The 12268-nt window shown below is 41.5% G+C and overlaps 1 protein-coding gene across 1 annotated transcript in view; it reads left to right on the top strand.

The window, feature by feature from the left end:
* The window catches only part of ASPH (aspartate beta-hydroxylase), a 224123-nt gene that overhangs the window by 82545 nt on the left and 129310 nt on the right, over positions 1-12268 (top strand). The window contains exons 9-13 of the mRNA XM_045455143.1: positions 802-858; positions 1341-1391; positions 1846-1878; positions 7416-7451; positions 11921-11965. Coding sequence (XP_045311099.1) covers positions 802-858; positions 1341-1391; positions 1846-1878; positions 7416-7451; positions 11921-11965 — 222 coding nt within the window. The remainder of the gene's footprint in view (positions 1-801; positions 859-1340; positions 1392-1845; positions 1879-7415; positions 7452-11920; positions 11966-12268) is intronic.

Genomic DNA, 12268 nt, shown 5'->3' on the forward strand with positions numbered 1-12268 from the left:
TAGTTTTTGTGCTCTTGAAGTCTGTTTCCTGAGGATAAATTCCCAGTAGTGGGATTACTAGGTCAGAAGATACAATAGAAGTACATGTTTTGTAATCTTAAATTACAAAGTCCATGAAAGGTCAGAATTGTGTAATGTCACTGGTCACACGTGCCCAGAAGATATGGCCGTATTGGAGATGGGCATCTTTTGGTAAGCCTGTGTTGGCCAGTTTTTCTTCCAGTGTTGAAGTAGATCCCTCTTTCTGTGCTCGAGGACCACATCATATTGTTGGCTGTCACTTAGGACCTATATTGCTGAACAGTATAAATCTGTAAATACTAGAATTATATTGCAGTCTGGGAGTACTCAGGTCTTAAGTTCAAGTGTAAGGGGCTAGGAAATGTTTGTATCCCTATTCAGGCACACTCTGCAGCAGTGCTTGCTGAGTGGATGGGAGGAAGGCTCACCTGTACTGCTAGGTCTGTGGTCTCTGTCTGTCTGTCTGTCTGTCCGTCTCTGCCTCATTAGTCATTTGCTGAATACAGTTGATATGCATAATTTAAGTGAGAATATTAGCTTCACCATTTTGGTTCGATTAGAAACCCATTGATGATGGGTCCTGTCTTATTCAGCTTTCTATTAGGCATCTAGCAAAGGTAGTACCTGGGTGTTCCATGAGTGAATATACATGGGAGCATCGTTATAATGTGATTTTATACTTCTGTCATTACTAGATATTGTGCTTTTCCTATTTTGAATATCAAGTGTAATCCTTCTTTAGACACATTTGAAGTTTCCTCATCATTTCTTAATTTATAGCTTCACAGGTCTATAACCAGGATATGGAGGAGATGATGTACGAACAGGACAATCCAGGTTTGTGATATGTGTTTCTGTGTGAAGCACTGGCCAAGGCCATTTTCCCCCAGGCTTAATGATTCACTCTGCTTCAACTCAGAGTGCTCTTTATAATACTCATAACCATTCTTGATTGCCCAGACATTTATGGAAATTTCTGAACATAGTTTAATATTACCTGCACGAATGAGGAAACAAGGAGATGTGTGTTTCAAACCACTGTTGGGATTCTGCTCTTTGTAGACAGGACACTGGAAAGGATACTGGGACGTTAACGAGGCAGTGTGGTGTGGTAGAGCCTGACTGGTTCTGCTCCTTCCCATTTGTGATGAGGCAAATTATGGAACTTTATTCGGCTTAAACTTCGTTGAATGATAATGAGAATACCTATCTTACACAGTTGTGAAGATGAGAATTAATCTGTAAATACCTTAGAATGGTGTCTGGTAATGTGTTCGGTTTTTTCATGTTTGGCAGAGGTGTGTGTTTTTTCCTTTTAGATCCCATGGAACCAGTAGCAGGCGGCGAGGAGAGAACATACCATGATGCAGGTATCAGACGAATATTTTCATTAACAGTAAACATCTCTTCAGGCTTTACAGTTGCAGTGCTGTGGTAACACAGTGATTTTTCTTTCGAAGGTGTCAGAGGAGTAATTTTCACACCTAATACAAGTCTTTTTGCTTTGTAATGAGATTAGATGATTAAAAATACATCAGGCTTTCATATTTTGCCTCACCCACACTGGCATCTCAAAATAGGATGTTAATCATTAATGCTCCTTTTTGCGTATTGCGCTTTCTGCCAGTTTGACGGATTTTTGTGAAAATAATGTACTTGTCATTTTGTCTCGTTTTTGGGCAGAGGCACTGATCACTGACTGCAGACATTAATATTGCAAGGAATAGAATTCTGTGTTTGAGATTAAGTTGTGTTTTTTAGCTACGCAATGACACTGAATGACTCATTTAATACTTACTTTGATTTTATTCTCTTTTTTTGCAGATGACATTACATACCAAGACTATGATGAACCAGGTTTGAAAACACTTCTTTTTTTTAAATTTTTTTTCCCTCTGGCTGAGTGTTTATTTTATTTTTTTTAATATGAAATTTATTGTCAAGTTGGTTTCCATACAACACCCAGTGCTCATCCCAACAGGTGACCTCCTAGATGCCCATCGCCTACTTTCCCCTCCCTCCCACCCCCCCATCAACCGTCAGTTTATTCTCAGACTTTAAGAGTCTCTTATGGTTTGCTTCCTTCCCTCTCTAACTTTTTTTTTTCCCCTCCCCGCCCCCCACCGCCGTGGTCTTCTGTCAGGTTTCTCAGGATCCACGTAAGAGTGAAAACATATGGTATCTGTCTTTCTCTGTATGACTTATTTCACTTAGCATAACTCTCCAGTTCCATCCACGTTGCTACAAAGGGCCATACTTCATTCTTTCTCCTCAGATTCGTGAAAACACTTCTTAACCTTAAGCCATCTTCTTGTTTTAAAATATACTCCAAGCTTGACTGTAGAGTGTGGAGAATAATGTTTTAAGCTGCAAATACCACAACTTAAAATACCCAAATGAATGGTAGTTTTCAAAGAATTTACTTGGGGAGACCATTTACCCCTTCCAGTAATTCTGCCATTGACTAAATAATTTCTTAAACCCTTTGCAAAGTCGCCCTAGGAAGCAGTTAAAAATTATGCACGAAAACTTACCTCATTACTTTATAGTCATAGCTGTCTTTTGACTAAAATACGTCTTGTGCATGGAAAACTAGTCAGAGTTTAACTCCTCTAGCTGCCTCTACCAAGTGATCCCATTCTTAGAGTGATGGATCTGCTAGCATGAGAAAGGTACAAAAAAATTTCATTGCAGGCTTAGCAGTGGTATGAAGAGAAGAGTCCAGACACGTTTGTGGTGCGAGTAGCACTAGAGTCAGATTTAGGCCATTGTAGCTGCTTTTGTTGCCCCCACACTTCCCATGCTGTTTCATTAAACTCCATGAAGTAGACTCTATTTTTGCTACTTCCCAGATGAAAGAAATAAGGGTCAGAGAATGTAAATGATTTGCCTAAGTTCATGGTGAATAAGAAATGATAAAACCAGGGGCGGACCATTTTTATTCCACCACCTTTAAGGATGGCTCTATCAAAGGAAAGAAGTCAGTTGAGTATAACCAAGACGATAAAGAAATGTACAGTGCTCGAAACATGGAGGACTTTCCATGTGCTGGACAGTTTGGGGGCTTAACATTTAAATATGATCAACAGAGAGTCCCTACTCTCAAGAAATTTGTGGTCTCATGATAATTGGTGATTCTCAGTTGAAGAAAATTAGGAACGGCCATGTATAAACCTGATAGGCTAATTTATTAAGCATATGTATTAAAGGTTTGAGGTCCTACTAAGATGACCATTCACAGTGGCTATTTCTTTTTTTTTTTTAATTTTTTGTTTTTCAACGTTTATTTATTTTTGGGACAGAGAGAGACAGAGCATGAACGGGGGAGGGGCAGAGAGAGAGGGAGACACAGAATCGGAAACAGGCTCCAGGCTCTGAGCCATCAGCCCAGAGCCTGATGCGGGGCTCGAACTCCCGGACCGCGAGATCGTGGCCTGGCTGAAGTCGGACGCCTAACCGACTGCGCCACCCAGGCGCCCCTCACAGTGGCTATTTCTAATGGGATATGGATGATGCCACTGGAAGAATGCTGGGTTCTGTCTTTAAGAACTAATATTTTTATAAGAAATTAAATAACTTGGCTGCTATGATTGCATTTATATTTTCTTTTCAGTTTTGAATTTGAAGGAGAAAATAGGAATTTGGAAAGTAAAAGTTACATGTAGAGATGTGACTTGAGATACTTTTCTAATTTCTGCCACTCATTATAGTGTTTTTCTAAGTCTGGTAGAAGGAACATGTTTGGAAGGCATTTTGCAGACTAGATCCAGAGACCCTTAAAATCAAACTTGAAAGAAGTGTAAAATTATATATCATGCTGATGAGAATGCTGTAACAATAAATGTATTTTCTTAGGCAGAATATCAGAATGAGTATAATTTAAAATGGTAAGAAAGAGTAATAAATATGACCTAAGGGGTCATCAAGATTTGGTAAGATACTTTGGATTACCTGGCTATAGAATGTAAACTTTTCAAACAATGGATTTAATAGAATAGAAGATTATTCGCTGTTCTAGAAAGATACCTTTGTCAAATTCAGGAACCAGACTAGGGAAACCAAGTAAACATGTGTAACTGAAGCTGTAAGTAGGGTGAAAACGAAATCATTTTTCATTGGGAACCCAGAATATATTGTGTATTAAACTCCCCACATCTAGACCCTGTGGCTTATGAAAGCTGGGGAGGGACCCAGCTGTCCACATAAAAACATTTAGAAAGCATCAAGCCTATATCGGATGTACCTAAGAAATGACATCTTACCATCTGATTGATTCATATCCTGCATATGTATTAACTGCCTTATGTCTAAAACATAGGACACTGGAGCAGTTCTGGTGAAGAACACACCCATGCTCCATATAACCATGGACCCTATATTTTAGCGGGGAGTAGAAATTAAACAAATAACTTCAATTAAGTATTTTGTTGCAATTGTGCTAAGTGCTGCTAAGAACAAGTATGGTGTGTAACAAGAGTATATAGTGAAGAGACCTACCTCGTTAGCGGACCAGGGAAGGCTTCCTTGAAGTTTGAGGTGAAGACTAGAGCCTTTGACAAGGCAAGGGGCAGGTAACTAGAGTGCCATAGGAAGCATCCGAGGTGTCTGGAGTGCTGGCAGTAAGGGACACGGGCTGAGATTGCAATATGTCCCGGCTGCAGAGAGTGCCTATCAGTAATCAGGGATGGTCACCTTCCCGTAGGGCATTGTCCAAGGCACCATAGAATCGGATACGCATTTTGTAAAGATTGATCAGTCTGACATGCAGCAAATAGACTGGAGAGAGACAAGAGTGGATATGGGGGGACCAGTTAATTTAGTGTGCAGTTATCCCAATCTGATCTTGCCCTGAGTCACATCTCTGCCAAAAGAGGAGTCAGAAGAGATGAGTTATAGGGAAGGGATGGTCAGCAGCATCTCGTGCTGCTGGAGACCCACACGAGGTGAGCACTGAGAAAACCTGCATCGGACCTAGTACTGCAGCAGCCTCCCAGTGACCTCAGCAGGAGCCATTTTCCATGGACACAGGTGAACGTGGACAGACAGAAACCAGGGTGATGGCAGCGAAGTTTTAACCAGGGTGATGGCAGTGAAGGGAAGTGGACAAGCTGAGACATGTAAGGAGATAAAATTGACAAGGAATGTTGTGTGGGTATAGCTGGGGGAAGAGAGCAAGGTGTCAGGAGCCCCATCCACCATTCTGGCTTGTGCCCTTGATGGATGGCGGTGCTGTATTCCTAAGACAGGTGAGACTGGAAAATAGGAACGGACCAAGAGGCCACGAGTCCAGTCTGTATGTGTTGACAGTATATGTCAAGATATCTGGGGGAATATCTAATAAGCCTATTGATGGTGCTTTGATCTCAGCAGAGACCTCTAATTTGTAGTTGTGAGTTTGGGAATCATGAGTCTATAAAAGGTCATCAAAGCCAAAGGCCGAGGTCACTTATGGAGGGAGGACGGTTTGGGGAGATGGGAGGTTCTGTGGCTGACCTTTGATGAAAGCCAGCATTGAATGCCGAGTAGGACAAAGATAATTGATGAAAAAGATTGAGAAGGGAGAGAGGAAAGAATAAAAGGAGAACATGGTCACACTGAAGTCCAAGGGCAGTAATGTTTGAGAAGGAAGGAGCTGCTGAGAGATCTAACCTGGAGAGGGTAGAACGTGTCCATTAGATGGAATGAGGTGCTCACTGGTGGTCTTGGAAGAGCCTTTCAGGGGTGAGTCAGGGCCCAAGACCTGGTTGAGGAAGGAAGTGAGGGATGAGACAGCAAATGTAAATGATTCTTTGAAGAAATTAGAGGGTGAAATGGAGGGAAGAGAGGGAACAGAGGGGAAGGGGCTCAAGTAAGCGCTGTTTTTCTAAGTTGGTAGAGACTGGAGGATGGTTAAATATCAACACAGTTCAAAGTGACAAAGCAAGCGAGCGTTCACGGCTCCTTTGCCCTACAAATACCACCAGGAGGACAGGAGGTGATGTATTAAAAATTGGCATCCCTTACTCTACCCCAGCACTGAGAGTACTATCTGAAAGATAGTAGGTACTCAGAAATTTTTCTATAGTAGATGGCCAAAAGGAATAAAGAAAATAGTACAGAAAATGGTAGAAAATAAGAAAGCTCATTCTCAGTGAACCAGAAAATTTGAGGCATTTTGGAGAAAGGAAAAGGCTGGAAAAAGCTTGACTGAAAAGGCTGTGACCCAGCTGAGCCCGAGAGAAGAGGCCAAGCCTCCTTTGCAGCAGAGCTGAGAGCCACTGAGCCCCATGCAGGTAAACAGGAGGAGGAGGGAGGCAGTGAGTTCAGGGCCTGCCAGCTGAACCCTTGCTCGGAGGGGCTGGCACCGGGAGTGTTTGCCCTCCGCCCCCATGGAAGGTCTGAGAGTTGTTCCCCAAACAAAGGGAAAAGACATGAAAAAAATGGAAAAGAGAGTGCCGTCAGGAAGTAAACGACTTTTGAATCTTGGTGATACCACAAGTGATTGGGAAGAACCTTAATGTCCCCCATTTTATGTGAAGAACGCTTATGTAATTGCCCATCTCCTCTGGCTACAAACCGGTCCCTCCCTCCTCTGCAGCCTGCCGCTTCCCAGTGACTAAGCCCTAGGGGCTCAAGGATGAGTTAGACATTGTCTCTGCTCTCGATACCAAACGATGACTGTTGTCTTATAGTGAGAGTTATGTAGTCCTAAAGGACTATTTTTTCTGTGTATTTTCTAGTATACGAGCCGTCAGAAAATGAAGGGATGGAAAGTTCAGGTAAGCTTTTTCTCTAAACAGGTATTTCCTACAAGTCAGCCCCACACGCCTTATATTTATCAAATCTCAGATAACTTGTAGAACAAAGACAGATGTAGTAAGAAATACATTTTCGGGGCGCCTGGGTGGTTCAGTCGGTTAAGCGTCCGACTTCAGCTCAGGTCATGATCTCACAGCTCATAGGTTTGAGCCCTGTGTCAGGCTCTAGGCTGACAGCTCAGACCCTGGAGCCTGCTTTGGATTCTGTGTCTCCCTCTTTCTCTGCCCCTCCCCCACTCATGCTCTGTCTCTCTCTCTCTCTCTCTCTCTCTCTCTCAAAAATAAATAAACCTTTAAAAATTTTTAAAAAGAAATATATTTTCAAGTCTCCAAGGGAGTAATTGGATATTGCCAATATATTTGTTTCCTATTTATGGCAAGTTTTATGTCATCAGGAATGATATTAGCTTATTTGGTATATTCTTCTAATGTAATTTAGGGATTAAAGTTGATATGCTAATATAAATACTTGTGAGTCTCTCTATATAAGAAGCCCCATTCTAAAATTAGCCAAATTTAGGTATCTGAGTAGAGATAAGCTAATTTAGGGATGTAGTGTGAGTTAATGTAAAGTGTGTGTTTGTGTTTTTCTTTAAGATAACGCTGTGGAAGATTCAAACGTAATTTTAGAAGGTAAGTTTTATAGAGATCGCTTTACTTTTTGTATTAAAATTATGTTCATGTATTCAACAAGCGTGCCTTGAACACTTGGCTGTCTATATGGTGCTCTGGGCTGGGAGGACCAGCTTGAAAATGGACAGAATTTCTATTTTCTGGGGTTGGCATTCTGGTGGTCAAACGTGATAAAGTAGGCAAAGGTTATGAAAAGTGCAACAACAGAGATAAAAAACAGGATAGCACAATAGAAAATGAGGAGGGTTAGTCTAAATAGGGGAGGTGATTTGTTCGGAAGGGGTTAGCCTTGGGCAGGGATGGGTTGAAAGTTGGGTCCTTTATGTTGCTGTACAGCTGGACAGACTCTTTTTGAAAGTGAAGGGATTGTTTCTGACGGTGCATATATTACATGGTGGTGCCTTGACACCAGCTAGAGTTACAGAGATTCCAACAGTTCGCAAAGTTCCTTCACGTATGTTATTTCAGTTCCTTACAGTGGACACTGAGGAGGAGGTGGGATAAATATCTTTGTGCTTTTTTAATAAGTGAAGGGCTGACATGGGGGGGAGGTCAGTGGCTGGCTCCCCACGTCAGGCTGGAAGTCGCTAAGCTGGTATTTGACCTAGGCGTGGGGCCTGTAGTAGACTCTGGAGTCCATGGGCTTGAACGGCAGGAAGTTGCCACCGGGAACATGTAATGGGGAATTTTTACAAGTTACTCTTAGAATTCATTCGTGAGCCACTGATTGTCAGTTTTCAGATGAGATGTTACGGCACTTGAGCTTGGTTAGGCAGCATCTCTAATAGTACAGTTGACTGAAATGGGAGAAGATAGGGAGGGGTGGAGGCAACGTGGAGATACGAGAATTGCCCTCGTTCACCCACCTGCTGTGGAGGCACTGCGTACACGCAAATTCATCTCCACGTGGCAGGCTGGGTTGCCTTCAGATTTGCTCCTCCCTCCGATTACTCTGTTCTCTCTGAAGGATATAGCCGAGTCTGGTTTTTATTCAGTTAGAATCAGCAAATGGAAACCTCACATCCCTAGGAAGAACTTTATCCATCCCACCCCACGTATATTGTTTTATAGAGGAGACAAAACATCACAATATGCATCTTGGCCCTGCCGGTTCCTGTATTAGAAGTACAGTCTTTCCAGAGACGTTTCAGGCATTTTGATAAACCAGGAGAGGACATGGCAGGGACTGCTAAGGGAGTTCATTCTGGGGGTAGTGGGGCTCTGGACTGTGCACCTTTACCACAGCCTGTAGTTTCTGTGCTCCTGTGGAACCTGAATGGACAGAGAATGAACCCATCATCTTGGAACTCCTGGGTGGCTCAGTCGGTTAAGCGTCTGACTTCGGCCCAGGTCATGATCTCACAGTTTATGGGTTCAAGTCCTGTGCTGGGCTCTGTGCTGACAGCTCACAGCCTGGAGCCTGCTTCGGATTCTGTGTCTCCCTCTCTCTCTGCCCCTCTCCTGCTCATGCTCTGTCTCTCTCTCAAGAGTAAATAAACATTAAAAAAAAAAGAATGAACTCCTCATCTTCACACACCCACCAACCTTCTCTTTATTCCTCTTCCTGACTTGGCTGAATGCATCAATATATACTTGCATTCCCAAACCAGAAATGTGAGTGTCATCATTGACACTCCCTCCATTTCTGTAGCTAATCCCAAGGCCTGTTGAATGGGCTTCTCAAATCCATTCTTTTCTCTGTGGCTTTAGTGATGTAGTTGAGCCCTCATCACCTTCCTGGACAATAAGTGGTAGCCCTTCTAGCCCATCTTCTCACTTCCACATTTGTCCCCTTCACACCTCTCTGTCTTGATGCCATTAGGGTGATCTACTCAAAAGTACAGGTTTGGCTGTATCAATCCTGTGCCTAAACCCTCTTTTCTTCCCCATCTGTGTCAGTAAGGGTACTTCCTGTTACAGGTAACAGAAAAGTAAACTTGAATTGGCTTAAGCATTAAAGAGACAGGTGACAGGTCAGTTGTGAACTTGGAGAACGTGGTGAGGAATTTGGATTATATTCCAAGTACAGTAGGAATCTGGGGAAATACTTAAATGAGGTATGACATAATGTGACTTATGTTTTAAAGAATTACTTCCACTCCTAGTTAATTGAATGGATGGAACAAGCACCGGAGCAGGAACCACTGTGTTAGGAAATGATTGGGTACCAATCTGGGAGGTGATCATGGTGGCCTGGAGTAATGTCCCAGCAGTGGAAATGGAAGGGAAAGTGGAGAATTTGAGACGTATTTTTGAATCACAACTGATGGAACTTTCTGATGATTGTGAAGGAAAGAGGAATAAAGGGAGCCTTTGGTTTGGTTTGAAAAACTGTTGGATGATGGGGCCATCTACTAGGCTAGAAGAAAACTAGGATAGAGAAGAAATTGGTGTAGGGGAGGAAATCAAGGCTTCATAGTGGACATTTTAAGTTGAGGAATGATGTAAGATTCCCAGATGGAGGTATCAAGGAGGGGGTTGGATATGCCAATCTGAACTGGATGGGCGAGACGTGAGACTGATGATATAGGTGTTTGGGAGCCATCATCATGGAGATGGTACTAACTCCATGAAAGTTGATAAAATTTTGTGAGTATAGGGAGAGTAGACAAGCAATCCCAGGACTGAGTTCCAGGGAATCCCAACATTTTGAGGTTTGATGGAGCATGAACAACCAGCGAGACATGAGGAAAATCATTAGAAAAGAATGTTAAAGAGCAGAAAGAAAGGGAATGTTTCATGCTATTGCCATTGGAATTTGGGACTGACAAGTATCAATTGCACTTGGGAATATAGAGATTATTGGTGATTATAGATAAAGCTATTTGAGTAAATGGATGGGAGTTGAAAGCCATACTGGAGTGGGTTTAAAAAGTCCTGGAATCGGGGCGCCTGGGTGGTGCAGTCGGTTAAGCGTCCGACTTCAGCCAGGTCACGATCTCGCGGTCCGGGATTTCGAGCCCCGCGTCAGGCTCTGGGCTGATGGCTCAGAGTCTGGAGCCCGTTTCCGATTCTGTGTCTCCCTCTCTCTCTGCCCCTCCCCCGTTCATGCTCTGTCTCTCTCTGTCCCAAAAATAAATAAACGTTGAAAAAAAAAATTAAAAAAAAAAAAAAAAAAAGTCCTGGAATAAAGAAAGAAAATCAGGTTATGCTGGTGTAATTAGTTAGGTATTTCCTTTTTCAAAATCCTCTCATTACATCATTACCCAAATAGATTTCAGGTCATTTGTTTGTAATTTGTACATTTGTTAAATGTACATTTTTTTCAGAATAAAATTGGTTGAAAATTTAATTTATCTTGCAATAATAAGGCTTTCATAGTATAACATCAGTGATGGAAATAACAGTGGAAGCTCTTAATACTTTGTGCTGCACACAATTTTTTTAAACCTAAAATGACAAGTAAAAGAAATTCAGAGAGAGAAAGAATATAGTGCTAATATATCTCTAACTTACTAAGAACGAAATCAGTAGGCAAACCTTAACAAGCTAGTCACGACATGGAAAGCTAGTACTGCCACTGAAACAAAGAAATATGCCAGAATATTAACAGTGATTAGGGGGAATAGGTGAAATGTTTTTTCCCTTTTTTCCTTTTATGTAAAGTATTTCCAAATCTGCCATTTGGTCATGCATTCTTCTTAAAATTAGAAGATAAATAATATAAGAAGAAAAATGATTAAAATAGATGCATAAATACATGACTTTTAGAAAAAGCTATTAAAAATTCTTCCTTTTGACCCAAGTCTGTTACAAGTCTTCAGCAGCAAAAGGAAAGCTGATATAATCTTATCTCTAGATTAAGGTAATGGTCGGTGAGTTGTTAGATATGAAGATCTTAGTACATGATGTGATTTTATAGAATGAAGCAGATCAATGTATGATTGTACCGTTAGATGATAAGGTCTACAGTCTCTTTAGTTGCAAGTGGGTTGAAGCAGCCAGGAAAAAGGCAAGATGTTAAAAAAAAAGTCATATCCACATTTTTGGCCAGTCTTAGAATATGTTAACTTGAATATTCTTTCTGAAAACCTTTATTAAAGCTAGTGATTGACTTTTAGGTTTCTGCTTCAACTCCTTCGTGTTGTTTCATTCACATTACAATTAGGGTTGTGTATTAAAAACTTTTTAACAAGAGGCTCTGAACGTCTTTCCTCAGCTTTCTTTTCAAGTCTGATGCAAAATTGTGACAAAAACCTAGGTTTGAGTTCATATCTCCTTTGCCCGGGCAGTGAGTTTTGAGGTTCATCAGTTGGGCAGATAATGTAGAGCCTGCCTTGCAGAACACTTGCAGAGTATACGACGTTTTGCAAAGTTACAGCTAATGCTTCTTTGTTGTAACAGCCTGAAAACCTGATGTTTTTTGTGATAATTGCAGTCGGATCACAAAAATGTCTGTAAAAATAATCACTGTAACGTAACACTGGTCAGCAATATGTAATGGATTGTGATCTCATTATTTATTGTAGAAGCACATGTGCCCCCTGCAGAAGAACAACAGGAAGTTCCACCAGGTAGGACGTTTTGTTAGATGTGTTGCCTTTTCCTTTTCTGTGTAATTTAAAATGGACTGTTGATATTCACAGTAGCTGCATGAAACCAGTCTGTGTGAAGAGTAAAACTCCTGAAAGAAGGTTTAATTATCCCAAATTTAAAATTGTCTGTGTTTTGATCAGTTGAGCCAAAGTAAGGGAAATACATGTTAGATTCAGTCTAGTTCATGTTTCTTGAGCTGGGATATGAGGAGTATTAATGATCTGCCATTGTAGTCGGTAGTAGTCATAGTAATAGGTGGGGTGGAGTTGTTGTTGTTGGGT

This window comes from Leopardus geoffroyi, chromosome C3 (assembly GCF_018350155.1).
Source record: "Leopardus geoffroyi isolate Oge1 chromosome C3, O.geoffroyi_Oge1_pat1.0, whole genome shotgun sequence".
Taxonomy (NCBI): Eukaryota; Metazoa; Chordata; class Mammalia; order Carnivora; family Felidae; genus Leopardus; species Leopardus geoffroyi.